The sequence below is a fragment of the Hemibagrus wyckioides genome, linkage group LG29 (genome assembly GCF_019097595.1).
Source record: "Hemibagrus wyckioides isolate EC202008001 linkage group LG29, SWU_Hwy_1.0, whole genome shotgun sequence".
NCBI classification, from domain to species: Eukaryota; Metazoa; Chordata; class Actinopteri; order Siluriformes; family Bagridae; genus Hemibagrus; species Hemibagrus wyckioides.
Genome location: NC_080738.1, coordinates 4,617,554 through 4,634,836, shown reverse-complemented (window position 1 = coordinate 4,634,836; position 17,283 = coordinate 4,617,554). Strand labels below are relative to the sequence as shown.

The 17,283-nt window shown below is 39.9% G+C and overlaps 1 protein-coding gene across 3 annotated transcripts in view; it reads right to left on the bottom strand.

Moving 5' to 3' along the window:
- Positions 1-16,198, bottom strand: part of si:dkey-192k22.2 (uncharacterized) — a 16,454-nt gene extending 256 nt beyond the window's left edge. Inside the window, exons 1-12 of one of the 3 annotated variants that reach the window (XM_058385277.1) lie at positions 15,888-16,198; positions 8,509-8,733; positions 8,061-8,384; positions 4,383-4,496; positions 4,216-4,278; positions 3,851-3,895; positions 3,077-3,121; positions 1,791-1,871; positions 1,595-1,627; positions 1,383-1,439; positions 1,107-1,166; positions 1-1,015 (exon numbers count right to left, since the gene is read on the bottom strand). The exon at positions 1-1,015 is cut by the window's left edge and continues 256 nt beyond it. In XM_058385277.1, coding sequence (XP_058241260.1) covers positions 969-1,015; positions 1,107-1,166; positions 1,383-1,439; positions 1,595-1,627; positions 1,791-1,871; positions 3,077-3,121; positions 3,851-3,895; positions 4,216-4,278; positions 4,383-4,496; positions 8,061-8,384; positions 8,509-8,733; positions 15,888-15,972 — 1,179 coding nt within the window. In that variant the 5' untranslated portion in view covers positions 15,973-16,198 and the 3' untranslated portion in view covers positions 1-968. Of the gene's footprint in view, positions 1,016-1,106; positions 1,167-1,382; positions 1,443-1,594; positions 1,628-1,790; positions 1,872-3,076; positions 3,122-3,850; positions 3,896-4,215; positions 4,279-4,382; positions 4,497-8,060; positions 8,385-8,508; positions 8,734-15,887 lie in introns of all 3 variants that reach the window. The other 2 variants (XM_058385276.1, XM_058385278.1) reach the window with 2 other exon arrangements.
- Between the last annotated feature and the right edge of the window lie 1,085 nt (positions 16,199-17,283).

Sequence of the window (17,283 nt, the reverse complement as noted above, 5' to 3'; positions counted from 1 at the left end):
CGATCTATTAACTGAATCTAAGATTAGCATTCCAGCATAGAAGAGTTTTTTTTACTTATTGTTCTTCAATAAATTAAACATTTATTTTTTTAACATCCATTTAAAAAAATAGATGTAATTAATATAATACCTATTTCACAGGATTGTTTTTAGGCAGTCATTGTTTTTATATATTTATTTCATCTTTACACACGTCATTGTTTGCTAGTTAAAGAGCAGATGCTAAGTACAAAGCACAGGTAGCTCGTTAGCAACGAGCTAACGCTAGCTAGCATGACCTGTAGACCTACAAGGCTAAGTAAACGACTTCCGAGGTGCCGGTGAGGTGAGTTTATTACTGTTTTAGCTTCTTCTTAACCAAAGCAAAGTTTTTAGATAATTTGTAGCTTGTGTGGTGTTACCCTGCGGTGTTAGCCTTATCTAGTGTCGTGTTAGCATCGTGCTACTTAATCAGTGTTGTAGTTTGTTAATCTGAGTTAGCAACTTGCTCTTTTCCATCTGCATACGCCCTAAACAAAGACAAACAGAAACAGGAATTTTGTTCTTTAGTTAGGTTTTTAGTTAGAACTGTCTCAGATGATAAAATATATACAGTATGCTATAGTTTTCTCAGGTGTTTCTTAGCCTTAGGTTAAGCAACGTAGGTGAGTTTTTTTGTTGTTTTTCTCGTCTCACTGATTAGCCGGTGCTTAATCAATAGTGCATGTTTATTTAGGAATGACGTCGAATTTCATGTAAATCATAATTTTCTTTTCAGAAAATCTCATTGTTTACAGAGTTGCACTGACCCAAAAAACAAATTAGCGAGACGTTGACATATCATAACATCATCACCTAATGAGCTTGCTAACAGTCTGCAGATGAGCCGCGAGAGGAAAATTAATGCAGCTGTGCTAAAATATATATATATAGCACTGCGATTAAAGTGCTGGACGTCTTTTTATATCGATTCCTCCAGGACTTTTTGATTAATAATAGCTTTCCAGCGACGGGAGGCTACGATGATGGAGGAAAGCTAAGAAAGAAAGAAAAAGAAAGAAAGAAATCCCATTAATTCCAGGTTTCCTGCTGTTTTAAAAATGAAGTACCTTACTAAAGTGACTTACTGAAGTTCTCAGAATGTGTGCTTGCTGGTGTTAAGGGGATGTCCAGACACACCTCACTCTCTGCAAGACAAAACACACACACACACATGTCTATTAAATAATTCAGTTCATAAATATATAAAACAATATTTAATTATATGTACTGAAATGCTAGTGTACATTCAACTCCAGTGCTATTTGTTCCATCGGTGAAAAATTAAAGGAAAATGAACCTATACCCAATACCCTATACTCAGGTGTTTTCCAAATAAGGGGGGGGTGGTGGTGGTTACCAACCTTCTTCTGTTATTGCACCATCAGACCTCGTTTCTTCATCATGTTCATCCTCATTTTCTTCTAGTGAAACATGTGAGGTATGACACATGCACATGTAACACCAAATGTAGAAAGAAAAGTAGCAGGAAAAGGAAATGATGCGTATATATTTCAACCGTGATATAATGCGAGGATGGAAGTTATGTTTAAATGAAAGACATTTCATACTGTACCTGTCACAGATAGCTCAGGAATTGGAGACAGGCCTGGTTAAAGAGATGAAGCAGGAATTGAGAAGACTCCATTCAGGTTTTATGTGTAGTATTTTGCAGCAAACATTAAAAATCCTGACTCATACACATAAACACTGCTGCAAGTTTTAAAGTGTCTTTGGTTAAAAGTTAATTCAACCTTTTCCACAGCTCTCACCTCTCCTGGATGATTCCTGAAAGATGTGAAGAAACTTTTTTGTGGAGACCAAAGAGACTTTTCTCTGATGAGTTACATGATCTGGAAGGAAGAAAACTTTAGTCTGGATTTAAACAAAAATCTAAAACAGTGTACCACAATTCAGAATGGACCCCACCATGACCCTGATTAACCCAGACCACGACCCTGACTAACCCCAAAACAAGATCCTGACTAACCCCAAACCAAGACCCTGATTATCCCAGACCATGACCCTGAATAACCCAGACCAAGACCCTGACTAACTCAGACCAAGGCCCAATAATTAACCCAGACTAAGACCCTGATTAACCCAGACCACGACCCCATCTAACCCAAACCAAAACCCTGTCTAAACCAGACCACGACCCCATCTAACCCAAACCAAAACCCTGTCTAAACCAGACCACGACCCCATCTAACCCAAACCAAAACCCTGTCTAAACCAGACCACGACCCCATCTAACCCAAACCAAAACCCTGTCTAAACCAGACCATGACCCCATCTAACCCAAACCAAAACCCTGTCTAAACCAGACCATGACCCCATCTAACCCAAACCAAAACCCTGTCTAACCAAGACCAAGACCCTGACTAACCCAGACCAAGACCCTGACTAACCCAAACCAAAACCCTGTCTAACCCAAACCACGGCCCCATCTAGCCCACACCAAGACCCTGACTAACCCTGACCAAGACCTTGACTAACCCAGACCATGATACTGACTAAGCCCAAACCAAGACCTTGACTAACCCAGACCATGACCCTGACTAACCCAGACCAAGACCCTGACTATCTCAGACCAAGGCCCCTCATTAACCCAGACCCTGTTTAGCCCAGATCAAGACCCTGTCTAACCCAGGCTAAGACCCTGACTAACCCATACCAAGGCCCCTGATTAACCCAGACCAAGGGACTGAGTAATGAGACGTAGGCCAAGACTTTGACTAATAAAGACCAAGACTCTAAGTAATGAGACCAGGTCTGGGAGTCGAAGACCCAGTTTAAAAACCAGTTCTAGACTAGATATAGGGATGAACAATTCTCTCTGTTCTGATCATTTTTTTTAATGGAAGGTTGACACTGGTCATTTGTGGCTAAGAACCCAAATATCAAAGGAAATAGCCTAGAAAGTAGTTTTATTTATTTTTTTTTTAAATATTTTTTGATCTAAACTTCAAAGCCAGCATGAATTATTAGCACAAATCCCGGTGTGAGTTTATGAAGGGTAAGAGATTACATCAGAAAACTAGTGCCTTTTTCTTACCTCTTGAGTAATCTGATGGCGTCTTCTCCAGGAAGAGTTCTACATCTGCACACAGATATGTGACGGAAACGTTTTAAAGCCTGTCAGTTATGATAGAAACACAATGTTCATGCTCAATGTCCCAAGAAAACCTTTGTTCTCTAGAACTCGTCTTATCGAGTTATGTGTGTTCCTTTCAGGCGATCCTCAAAGTTCGGTATATTTATTTATTTATAAGCTTTTTCTTTTAGCCCCGGAGAGTCGTATATTTCCAGAGGGGATAGAAGAAAGGGTAGGCTTTCTTTATTTTGTGCCTACAAAAATCTTCCAAAAGTCCAGGAGCAGCTCCTGGACCTAGTGTTTGCTGGGTCAGGAGAAGATGTTATCACACTTGATTTATGCTGTAGTCTGCTATCTAGTGAATTTTTTTAAAAAATTAGCCCTGCATTAGAAGTCTGAGAGTCAACAGCAGAGCAGTTTTAGATGTTACTGTTTTGGATGCAGTTGTATAGAATGTGTGTTAAACTTTTTCTGCACTGGAATTGAACCCGTTGCAGCATGACAATGCTCCTGTGCACAAAGCAAAGTCCATGAAGTCCATGAAGAAATGTTTTTTTTTTTTCTTTAAATCCCTGGTCACTCAGAAAGGATTAAGAAAGAATTTACATTTGAATGTTGTCGTTTGTTAGATGACTTATGGTAATGGCTTAGTAGGCGAAGCACCGCACAAACCCACCCCACTGGATAAGCCAACAAAATCTATTCCTACAGACACAAACACAAACACACACTTACCTTCAATGCTTAACACTGATACATTGTCAGGCAAATCACCTAAAGCTGAAGAAGAAAATGAGAGAAGCATAGTGCCGCTGGTCAATGTGGTACACTCTTGGAAAGAAAGTTATCACAGTCACAGCTTTCCTTGTCACTGGGGTGGTGCCATCAAAAATGTATCATTAACATTTGTGCTTTTATAGTGTAGTAACGTGAATATAATACATCTACATATATTTAAGGTACACCTGAAGGACTAAAATGTGATTAAAGCTTCACCACATTTTACCATCACAGGTACAAAAGATGTTTCCACTCCAGCAACAATTCCAGATCTGCTCAAATGGTTCACCAATGTGTCTGGAAGTACTTTAATCACTCACATTTAACTCTGCGTTGGGAAAATGTCTTCAGTTTAGGAGGACGTCGAACCGGTTTCACCTTTTCTGGAAATGTAGAGAGGTCAGGCAGGGTTCGTATCCTCTCACAACTCGAGGAATGGCACAAGCCACCTCACACTTAGCTACATATTTTGGGTTAATAGACTTACTTTGGCAGCAATATCTGTTCTTAAAGACCTGCTCCCTGACTCCCAGAAGGACCAATATGACCACCATCATCACCAGAACCAACCACACGATGGTACTGACACTCCAAGGCTTCGCTGAGAACACAGGGGGATGAGTCGTCAAGAGCAGCCTTACCAAATACATCTCATATCGTGGGTAAAGGTATGCTTGAAACTCTTATATCCTGAAATTGCGTATTCTAGTTAAAAAATTCCAGATGACGTGAATGTAATGAGAGAAAACGTGAAAATGTAAAAATCATGTAAATGTAGGATCATGTGGAAAATCAAATATGAGAAATCTAATCATTTGGAAAGAATCACAAACTAAAAATGGCAAATAAGTCGCAAATTAAAAAATTAAAACATCACAATTAAAAAAAAATCAATAAATCATGTGGGGAAAAAATCACGCGGAAATAAAAGAAAAATTGTGTAAAAAATCCATCGATAAAAATAAGTGAATCATTTAGAAAATCACAAGAAAATGAACACGTGAAATGTGAAAAACTAACACGCGACAGTAAGTAAATAACGTGGGGAAAATGGCATGTAAATATATATTTAAAAAAATACGCACTACATTTGTGAAATTTAAATCTAAAAATAAATTAAGAAAAAAAAAAAGAGAAAATAAAATAAGAAATGATAAAATCATAGAGAAAAAATAAATTATGGAAATCAACATACAAATCACATGAAAATAAAAAAAGACTGAAAAATCATGTGACTCATGTAACTTTTTGTAAGAGGATATGAAGCATGTGTGATATTAAAAATGGTCCTCATTCATTCTGCACCTAATCCGAATGAACCCTCGCTGCTTTCACATCCTTTTCTCTTTACTTTCCGTCTCCACGCTAACTTTCTCTCCCCAAATGACTCCGACTGCCTGAAGGGATTTGTGGCTTTGCAGCAGGCCGACTCTCAGCAGATTAGAGGGACGTATTGAGGCAATAAATTTATCAGCAGCAGAGGTGAAATATGAAGCGCTGCTGTCGTTGTCCGTGCCAGAATCGATAGACAGGATGAAATATGGCCTTGGCTAACCTTTAGACTGGAGGAATGATGAGGATAGAGAGGTAGGGAGGGAGGGATGGAGAGAGTGAGTAAGAGTAGACAGAAAGAGGTAAATTGATATTGAATACGTGGGCAGTTGTCTCGAGGGAGGCTAGATCCTGGAATTTTCTAAAACTCAGCATGAAGGCAATGGAGTCATGATTCAGTGCTGAGAAATGCGTAGAAAGATAAAAGCAACGGCCAGATGATACAAGCTTCTATCTCTCTCTCAAAATCTCTCTCTCTCTAAATATATTTAGAGGAAGTACTATTCATTCATTCTTGATCATAGTCTGGGTTGAGGAAACTCCCAGGAACACTAGGTGCAAGGCTGGTACAGTTACATACAATCCAGAATGACTGGATTTTATACAACTGAGCAATTGAGGCTTAAGGGCCTTGCTCAAGGGCCCAGCATTAGCAGCTTGGTGGACCTGGGATTTGAACTCACAACCTTCCAATCAGTAGTCCAATACCTTAAGCACTGAGGCCATGTCCACAGTAATACAGTTTTGTTTAAAAACGCATATTTTTCTGTCCGATTTGACCTTCCTGTCCACACTGAAACAGCGTTTTTAATCAGCCTTTCTTTTTAAAAATGCTTATTTGAAAATGGCATTTTCATGTCGTAGTGTGGCCTGTGAAAACGGAGGCTTTCGAAAACGATGACACCTTTTTAGTCAGGTGGACAAAATTATGCTTTTCCTCAACATATTGCCTTGACGTTTTTGAAAGAGTCAGAAAGTAAATAAAGGCCAGGTGGAAATCTTACAGCATCTTACATTGTACACATGTGCTGTACAGGGACGTAAGCATTTTCACACGTTTCAGTGTGAATGACCAACTTTTGGGAAACGATTAAAACTTTAATGTGGACGCGAAGTGTTTTTAGGCGAAAAAGTTGTTGATAAATTTATCCGGATTAGTGTAGACTCTGCTACCACATCCCTGAGGTATACACAGGGTGGGACATCCGTCTGTTCCAGGGCACCAAACACAACACAACTGGGGGCAATTTGTTGTACCCCTGAAAACCAGGGAACCCAAAGGAAACCCACATTTGGCAAAACTCCACAGTTTCGGATCGAATCAGGGACCCTGAAGCCATGAGGTAGAAAAACTTCCACTAGTACTGTGGTAGTAGTATCAGTGGTACCACTGTAGTAACAGACTCTATCACTTCTCTGACTTGTGATGTGCTAAATTGGAGCTTCAGATTGAGACAACTGCCAAGTCATTCACCCGGTCTATGACTTGGACTTGTGTGAGAATAATCTGCACTTTGCCTGCAGCTATATCCCCCTTAGGGAGTCCAGCTCCAGCTTGTCTGCAGCCTGAGTAGCAGGTCAAAAAAAAAAATACAGGTTTTGTTGTCTGGATGTGGAAGAAAACTCCACTAGGAGTCTAAATATGAAACAGGGCTCGAGCCCTGTTTTTCAAATGTGAGTAATGATGTAGCAAAAGTTGGCTTGTCATGCTGCCTCACTGCTACTGTGAGAACAGGTTAGTTGTGCAATACCAGAAAGATGGTAGCACACCCAGACCAGACCAGCAGAATCAGCAGGGTTGCCTCCACAACCGACATGTCTACACCTTTCTGTGATGCCTCCACAACCGACATGTCTACACCTTTCTGTGATGCCTCCACAACCGACATGTCTACACCTTTCTGTGATGCCTCCACAACCGACATGTCTACACCTTTCTGTGATGCCTCCACAACCGACATGTCTACACCTTTCTGTGATGCCTCCACAACCGACATGTCTACACCTTTCTGTGATGCCTCCACAACCGACATGTCTACACCTTTCTGTGATGCCTCCACAACCGACATGTCTACACCTTTCTGTGATGCCTCCACAACCGACATGTCTACACCTTTCTGTGATGCCTCCACAACCAACACATCTACACCTTTCTGTGATGCCTCCACAACCAACACGTCTACACCTTTCTGTGATGCCTCCACAACTGACACGTCTACACCTTTCTGTGATGCCTCCACAACCAACACGTCTACACCTTTCTGTGATGCCTCCACAACCGACACGTCTACACCTTTCTGTGATCCCTCCACAACCGACACGTCTACACCTTTCTGTGATCCCTCCACAACCGACACATCTACACCTTTCTGTGATGCCTCCACAACCGACACATCTACACCTTTCTGTGATCGCTCCACAACCGACACATCTACACCTTTCTGTGATCCCTCCACAACCGACACATCTACACCTTTCTGTGATCCCTCCACAACCGACACGTCTACACCTTTCTGTGATCCCTCCACAACCAACACGTCTACACCTTTCTGTGATCCCTCCACAACCGACACATCTACACCTTTCTGTGATCCCTCCACAACCGACACATCTACACCTTTCTGTGATCGCTCCACAACCGACACATCTACACCTTACTGTGATGCCTCCACAACTGACACGTCTACACCTTACTGTGATGCCTCCACAACTGACACGTCTACACCTTACTGTGATGCCTCCACAACCGACACATCTCCACCTATCTGATCTCCATGGTTTTATATTGGCACTGTTAAAATGATAAAAAAGAGCATGACTTGAGGAACTTCACCTGTTGTTGGAGACATTCTCTGAATGTCCTTGAAGTGAGCAAAGCAGTGGCTTCTGTTTGGCCAGTGTGTGTGATTAAAACCGCTTTTGCTTTTTCCTTCAGAAGGTCCTGCTGAGAAGATGCCTGGTGTCGAGGAGCTGGATTTTGATGTTGTGTCTTTGTTTTGCCATGTGCTCTCGTTCCGGACACAGCAGCTGAACAGCACAGTTTCATGTTGTGTTTCAATGTAAAGTCCGCTGTGGTTAAAATGTCCATTTACACTGACATTCCGGGGAAGGGGAGGAGCTACAATCTGGAGCGTAATGATCATCTCCACAGCGTTTTCTGAAAAAAAAAACAAATCCAAACACAGTATGCGTCAGCTAAATACGGTGATGTTTGATACATTTGGAATTTACGCAGTCTTTATGCTAACCCTGTTACCCCTCTATTCATCACTTCAGCTCACCTGAGGCTGAGGCGTTGTCATGGAGACGCCGCAGGTCAGCATGAGTCTCACACACAAACCACTGCTTTACTGCTGCGTCCTGATTGGTTGTATTTTGCGCCTCACACCGAGGTCGAGTGATGCCTCCACTGGCATGCATCTCATAAGCCTGGCTGTCATAATGGTCACGCCCACTGTTAGGGTCACAAGGGTCAAAAGGTGCACAAAGAAACTGGACCTGTAAGACTGAGAGAGAGAGAGAGAGAGAGAGAGAGAGAGTGAGTGAGTGAGTGAGTGAGTGAGTGAGTGAGTGAGTGAGTGAGAGTGAGAGAGAGAGAGAGAGTGAGTGAGTGAGAGAGAGAGAGAGAGAGAGAGTGAGTGAGTGAGTGAGTGAGTGAGTGAGTGAGTGTGTGTGTGTGTGTGTGTGTGTGTGTGTGTGTGTGTGTGTGTGTGTGTGTGAGTGTGTGAGTGAGTGAGTGAGTGAGTGAGTGAGTGAGTGAGTGAGTTAATACTAATGTTAGTTTGAGGGTTAGCTTGTTTACTGTAATGTTAGTTGAAGGTTAGCTTGTTTACTGTAATGTTAGTTTGAGGGTTAGCTTGTTTACTGTAATGTTAGTTGAAGGTTAGCTTGTTTACTGTAATGTTAGTTTGAGGGTTAGCTTGTTTACTGTAATGTTAGTTTGAGGGTTAGCTTGTTTACTGTAATGTTAGTTTGAGGGTTAGCTTGTTTACTGTAATGTTAGTTTGAGGGTTAGCTTGTTTACTGTAATGTTAGTTGAAGGTTAGCTTGTTTACTGTAATGTTAGTTTGAGGGTTAGCTTGTTTACTGTAATGTTAGTTTGAGGGTTAGCTTGTTTACTGTAATGTTAGTTTGAGGGTTAGCTTGTTCACTGTAATGTTAGTTTGAGGGTTAGCTTGTTCACTGTAATGTTAGTTTGAGGGTTAGCTTGTTCACTGTAATGTTAGTTTGAGGGTTAGCTTGTTCACTGTAATGTTAGTTTGAGGGTTAGCTTGTTCACTGTAATGTTAGTTTGAGGGTTAGCTTGTTCACTGTAATGTTAGTTTGAGGGTTAGCTTGTTTACTGTAATGTTAGTTGAAGGTTAGCTTGTTTACTGTAATGTTAGTTTGAGGGTTAGCTTGTTTACTGTAATGTTAGTTGAAGGTTAGCTTGTTTACTGTAATGTTAGTTTGAGGGTTAGCTTGTTTACTGTAATGTTAGTTGAAGGTTAGCTTGTTTACTGTAATGTTAGTTTGAGGGTTAGCTTGTTTACTGTAATGTTAGTTGAAGGTTAGCTTGTTTACTGTAATGTTAGTTTGAGGGTTAGCTTGTTCACTGTAATGTTAGTTTGAGGGTTAGCTTGTTTACTGTAATGTTAGTTTGAGGGTTAGCTTGTTTACTGTAATGTTAGTTTGAAGGTTAGCTTGTTCACTGTAATGTTAGTTTGAGGGTTAGCTTGTTTACTGTAATGTTAGTTGAAGGTTAGCTTGTTTACTGTAATGTTAGTTTGAGGGTTAGCTTGTTTACTGTAATGTTAGTTTGAGGGTTAGCTTGTTTACTGTAATGTTAGTTTGAGGGTTAGCTTGTTTACTGTAATGTTAGTTGAAGGTTAGCTTGTTCACTGTAATGTTAGTTTGAGGGTTAGCTTGTTTACTGTAATGTTAGTTTGAGGGTTAGCTTGTTCACTGTAATGTTAGTTTGAGGGTTAGCTTGTTTACTGTAATGTTAGTTGAAGGTTAGCTTGTTTACTGTAATGTTAGTTTGAGGGTTAGCTTGTTTACTGTAATGTTAGTTTGAGGGTTAGCTTGTTTACTGTAATGTTAGTTTGAGGGTTAGCTTGTTCACTGTAATGTTAGTTTGAGGGTTAGCTTGTTTACTGTAATGTTAGTTTGAGGGTTAGCTTGTTCACTGTAATGTTAGTTTGAGGGTTAGCTTGTTCACTGTAATGTTAGTTTGAGGGTTAGCTTGTTTACTGTAATGTTAGTTGAAGGTTAGCTTGTTTACTGTAATGTTAGTTTGAGGGTTAGCTTGTTTACTGTAATGTTAGTTTGAGGGTTAGCTTGTTTACTGTAATGTTAGTTTGAGGGTTAGCTTGTTTACTGTAATGTTAGTTGAAGGTTAGCTTGTTTACTGTAATGTTAGTTTGAGGGTTAGCTTGTTCACTGTAATGTTAGTTTGAGGGTTAGCTTGTTTACTGTAATGTTAGTTTGAGGGTTAGCTTGTTTACTGTAATGTTAGTTTGAGGGTTAGCTTGTTTACTGTAATGTTAGTTTGAGGGTTAGCTTGTTTACTGTAATGTTAGTTTGAGGGTTAGCTTGTTCACTGTAATGTTAGTTGAAGGTTAGCTTGTTTACTGTAATGTTAGTTTGAGGGTTAGCTTGTTTACTGTAATGTTAGTTTGAGGGTTAGCTTGTTTACTGTAATGTTAGTTTGAGGGTTAGCTTGTTTACTGTAATGTTAGTTTGAGGGTTAGCTTGTTCACTGTAATGTTAGTTTGAGGGTTAGCTTGTTCACTGTAATGTTAGTTGAAGGTTAGCTTGTTTACTGTAATGTTAGTTTGAGGGTTAGCTTGTTTACTGTAATGTTAGTTGAAGGTTAGCTTGTTTACTGTAATGTTAGTTTGAGGGTTAGCTTGTTTACTGTAATGTTAGTTGAAGGTTAGCTTGTTCACTGTAATGTTAGTTTGAGGGTTAGCTTGTTTACTGTAATGTTAGTTTGAGGGTTAGCTTGTTTACTGTAATGTTAGTTTGAGGGTTAGCTTGTTCACTGTAATGTTAGTTGAAGGTTAGCTTGTTTACTGTAATGTTAGTTTGAGGGTTAGCTTGTTTACTGTAATGTTAGTTTGAGGGTTAGCTTGTTCACTGTAATGTTAGTTTGAGGGTTAGCTTGTTTACTGTAATGTTAGTTTGAGGGTTAGCTTGTTTACTGTAATGTTAGTTTGAGGGTTAGCTTGTTTACTGTAATGTTAGTTTGAGGGTTAGCTTGTTCACTGTAATGTTAGTTTGAGGGTTAGCTTGTTTACTGTAATGTTAGTTTGAGGGTTAGCTTGTTTACTGTAATGTTAGTTTGAGGGTTAGCTTGTTTACTGTAATGTTAGTTTGAGGGTTAGCTTGTTCACTGTAATGTTAGTTTGAGGGTTAGCTTGTTTACTGTAATGTTAGTTTGAGGGTTAGCTTGTTTACTGTAATGTTAGTTTGAGGGTTAGCTTGTTTACTGTAATGTTAGTTTGAGGGTTAGCTTGTTTACTGTAATGTTAGTTTGAGGGTTAGCTTGTTCACTGTAATGTTAGTTGAAGGTTAGCTTGTTTACTGTAATGTTAGTTTGAGGGTTAGCTTGTTCACTGTAATGTTAGTTGAAGGTTAGCTTGTTTACTGTAATGTTAGTTTGAGGGTTAGCTTGTTCACTGTAATGTTAGTTTGAGGGTTAGCTTGTTTACTGTAATGTTAGTTGAAGGTTAGCTTGTTCACTGTAATGTTAGTTTGAGGGTTAGCTTGTTCACTGTAATGTTAGTTTGAGGGTTAGCTTGTTTACTGTAATGTTAGTTTGAGGGTTAGCTTGTTTACTGTAATGTTAGTTGAAGGTTAGCTTGTTCACTGTAATGTTAGTTTGAGGGTTAGCTTGTTCACTGTAATGTTAGTTTGAGGGTTAGCTTGTTTACTGTAATGTTAGTTTGAAGGTTAGCTTGTTTACTGTAATGTTAGTTGAAGGTTAGCTTGTTTACTGTAATGTTAGTTTGAGGGTTAGCTTGTTTACTGTAATGTTAGTTTGAGGGTTAGCTTGTTTACTGTAATGTTAGTTTGAGGGTTAGCTTGTTCACTGTAATGTTAGTTGAAGGTTAGCTTGTTTACTGTAATGTTAGTTTGAGGGTTAGCTTGTTTACTGTAATGTTAGTTTGAAGGTTAGCTTGTTCACTGTAATGTTAGTTTGAGGGTTAGCTTGTTCACTGTAATGTTAGTTTGAAGGTTAGCTTGTTTACTGTAATGTTAGTTTGAGGGTTAGCTTGTTTACTGTAATGTTAGTTGAAGGTTAGCTTGTTCACTGTAATGTTAGTTTGAGGGTTAGCTTGTTTACTGTAATGTTAGTTGAAGGTTAGCTTGTTCACTGTAATGTTAGTTTGAGGGTTAGCTTGTTTACTGTAATGTTAGTTTGAGGGTTAGCTTGTTTACTGTAATGTTAGTTTGAGGGTTAGCTTGTTCACTGTAATGTTAGTTTGAAGGTTAGCTTGTTTACTGTAATGTTAGTTTGAGGGTTAGCTTGTTTACTGTAATGTTAGTTGAAGGTTAGCTTGTTCACTGTAATGTTAGTTTGAGGGTTAGCTTGTTCACTGTAATGTTAGTTTGAAGGTTAGCTTGTTCACTGTAATGTTAGTTTGAGGGTTAGCTTGTTCACTGTAATGTTAGTTTGAGGGTTAGCTTGTTCACTGTAATGTTAGTTTGAGGGTTAGCTTGTTTACTGTAATGATAGTTAAAGGTTAGCTTGTTCACTGTAATGTTAGTTTGAGGGTTAGCTTGTTTACTGTAATGATAGTTAAAGGTTAGCTTGATTACATGGGTTAATAATGGACCAAAATAAATGTTTTATTTGCTTGATGTGGAAAATTTCTGCATTAAAAAAAATAAATAAATAAATTAAATAAACAAATGTATTTTGTTTTAAATAAAGGCATGTATGTCCAAAAAAACCCTAAATTCTAAAATAAAGTCTCACAAAGCTAAAAACAAACAAATCTATATCAGTTGTGCAGTAAACTGACACACAGGTGTTGTTGTTGTTTTTGTCCTTGCAGCAGCTCAGCTATTAAGATCCCATCCTCGTCCCAGGAAGGTTGTGAATTTAAATCCGGCGACTGCCAGAGGGCCACTTTCGGGCTTGAGTTGGATTCTGGCTCACTTTATAAAAGTCACCTTGGATAAAAAGCTCTGGCTGAAAATGAATGAAGGGATGGAACGTTGCTGTTGCTTTCTTTTTAAAAGCCTCACAAGCCATTTCTATGAACCTGCTTCAAGAGGGACACGAAAAAATTCTGAATGAAAGCTTGACATGAGGTAGGTTACGTAACTTTTACCTCAAATACTGTTTAAAAGAGATACTTATATGTGCTGGGCAGCACGGTGGCCTGGTGGTTAGCACTGTTGAACAGGTGGGGGCATTTCTGTGTGGAGTTTGCATGTTCTCCTCTGTGGGTTTACACACAGTCCAGAAACATGTACGTTAGGTTGACTGGTGATTCTAAATTGCCCCATAGGTGTGATTATCTGTCTATATGTGTGGCCCTGTGATGGACTGGTGACCTGTCCAGGGTGTACCCCTGCCTTTTGCCCAGTGTGTGCTGGGATAGGATCCAGCAGATCCGTTACCCTATTTAGGAATAAAGTGGGTATAGAAGATGGATTGTAATGGGGATGTTTACTGCAGTGGTGGACCGTCAGGGTCAGCAAGGCCTTCTCTGCTGGCCTAAACAGCACTGATCTGAATCACTGACTTGCATTTTAATATATTTTTCCATGAATGTGTATTAAATTATTCCAGATAGTCTATTCTCTACAATTCATTAGCTTTTCTCTTGGTTCCGCTGCTTCCAGTAGTGTATATTTATGAGTAGTATATATTTATCCAATCATATTTCTGCCATCATATTTCAATCATCATTCGCCAGGGTGAAAGAAATCTGCCTTAAGGCCTTCAGAATCAATAGTGCAGGCTCCCGGAGCTTAAAATAAGTGGCAATGAAATTGTTCCATTAACCAGATTTCAAGTTGGCGTCACTGGGGCCATCTAGCAGGCATACGATTACGTCAGCAGTTTCCTGTCCTTTGATTGGATAGTTGGAGTAGTCAGAGGCAGCGACCCGCCCATATACATTGTTTCTATATTCACTGCGTCTCATTTCGGATCCTTGGGAGATTGCAGTTTGCTGCATATGGCATCAAGAATGACTTTTTTGAGAAAAGTAACTGTAATAAAATTGACTGTTCCTTGTGAGGTGTGAAATACTGTAGCCTAATTTCTTTTTTACTTTTTATTTAACGGGTGATTAGTATCTATTGCCATGGTGTCCGGGGGCGATTCTAGAATTTTCATTTAAGGAGGGCTCAGCCCCCAATGAGGGTATAATAGTAAAAAATAAATAAAATAAAGGTTTGACTAACAGGGTAGGATGGTAAACTTATTGCAGCGTTCCACTGTATTGTATTGCATAGATGTGTATAACATTTGAGTACTGAACAAGCCAAATACGAGTCTTCCTGATCACACACACACACACACACGTCCTCTGATCCTCGCTCTGCGACGCCGCGGTCTGCAGATTGAAGAACGCGCTGAAAGACGGGGAGGAGCCGAAGTCTGCTGCTGTTTTCATATGAAGTTTTAAGGGGACTGAGGAGATCACCAATTTGTGTAGAGTTTATGGAGAATCACAGAATTTTAGGAGGGCTGAGTAGAAAATGTCCTAGCAATGACCATGGTGGCGTCATAATGATGGTGTACAGGTGGATTAATTCAGGAAGGCCACCAGTGAAGGCCTAGGTGTGAAATGCACGGCCCGCCACTAGTTTACTGTAATATCACTCTGTACAGGATGAACTGCATAACACACGTTATTGCTCAAACTAATCCCGTCAGAAGAGGGCCGGAATCTAACTCTCCACTGGCTGAAAACGTTAGTGTTTCAGAAAGAATAAGCGTACACGATGACACCATGCCTTTGCACTTTATCGATTTTAGATGCCACCAAAACTGATAAAGTGGCAGGGGAAAAAAAAGCTGAGACAGGACGTGAGCATGACACCACACACACACACACACACACACACACACACGAACGACACGCAAATCAAATCAGAACGGATGAATCGTGTCGCAACTCACTGTCGCGTTCACGTCAGAGGTGTTTAACTGTAATTGTGTGCAACAAAAAAAGCGACTTGTTGAGAAACAGGACATGATACGGCTTTAGATGGAGTATATCGTGTGTGTGTGTGTGTGTGTGTGTGTAAGAAAACCGTCAAGGTTTTGGGCATCAGTTCAGGTCACAGTTTTAACAGGATCGATTCTGATCAGTCAGTAAGGTTGAAAGGAATAAAATTTCCAGCTGTGATGAAAATATTCAACGCGCTGCATTCTTTAAATCGTTTCTGATGAGCTTTCTCTCATCGTTCCAGTCCTTTAGTGAATCATTACACTTTATCGTTGTTATGGTTACGTCCCAGACACAGCTATAGCATGTGGTTCTTGTTGCTTTGAACTAAAATATTTTTAGAGTATCGTAGCCTATAAACATGTATTTCCTGTGTAAACAAATCATTTTAAATCTTATAGTTAGATAACAGTAAAACTACAGTCAGAGGCTTCTTTAAACACACACACACACACACAAACACAAACACACACACGTCTCACCTTCTGATGGGAAGAACTCTGGTAGACACACAATGAAGGCGAGGAAGATGAGTACGGTGAGTTTGGCGACAGTCGCTTTCGACATGGACACAACGTGATAATGGACACACACACACGCATGTGAGCCGATGATCAGCAGCTGACATGAAATGTTGAAATAGTGGTACCATCCACTGACTTTATGTGCGTTTCCTGTTGTTCTGGCCGACACGTGTGGAGCACGATTCGAGGAAACATTACAACCTTCGCCTCGCTCTACTTCCTGACTTTCTTCGTGTTGCAGTAGCGGGGTGTGTGTGTGTGAGTGTGTGAGTGAGAAAGAGTGAAAGATGCAGCCAGAGAAAGAAAGTGTTGCATCAGTCTTATAAAGTGATGAAATGAAGTAACACACAGGACAGGATGCTGGTGCTGCAGTGTTGCAGTGTTGCAGTGTTAAAGTGTTAAGCGGTTCAGTGTTCGGTTCAGGCCTGGACTTTGTGACCTCGTGTTTATATAACATGCACTAATTATGGGAGGAAATGAAGAGGAAACTCAAACCTAACACGTGGTGTGTGTGGTCTAGTGGTACCCGAACACACACACACAAACTATGAAAGAAAGTAGTTCTCTCTTTTTTGAAATCTGCTAACGACATTTGTAGCACTCTCTTGTGCTGTTAGCAATCTTCCTTCCTTCCTTCCTCTTTCTTTCTTTCTTTCTTCCATTCATTCATTCTTTCTTTCTTTCTTTCTTTCTTATCTACCTACTCATCAATCCCTAACCTACTCCTCTCATCTACCTGTTTATCAATCCCTAACCTACCCATCCCATCTACCTACTCATCATTCCCTTACCTACTTCTCTCATCTACCTACCCATCAATCCCTAACCTACCCACCTCATCTACCTACTAATCAATCCCTAAACTTGTTTTTGTAGTTATTATTGTCATTATTATTGCTTATAATATTTGTTGTCTCCCCACAAACCTTTTTAGTTATACTAGTCATATCTGTTGTTAATATAATATATAATAATATATTTAAAATAATCAAATCCCTAACTTACCCACCTCATCAACCTACTCATGAATCCCTAACCTACTCATCTCATCTACCTACTCATCAATCCCTAACCTACTCATATCATCTACCTACTCATCAATCCCTAACCTACCCATCTCATCTACCTTCTCATCAATCCCTAACATACTCATCAATCCCTAACCTACTCATATCATCTACCTACTCATCAATCCCTAACCTACCCATCTCATCTACCTTCTCATCAATCCCTAACATACTCATCAATCCCTAACCTACTCATCTCATCTACCTACTCATCAATCCCTAACCTACCCATCTCATCTACCTACTCATCAATCCCTAACCTACCCATCTCATCTACCTTCTCATCA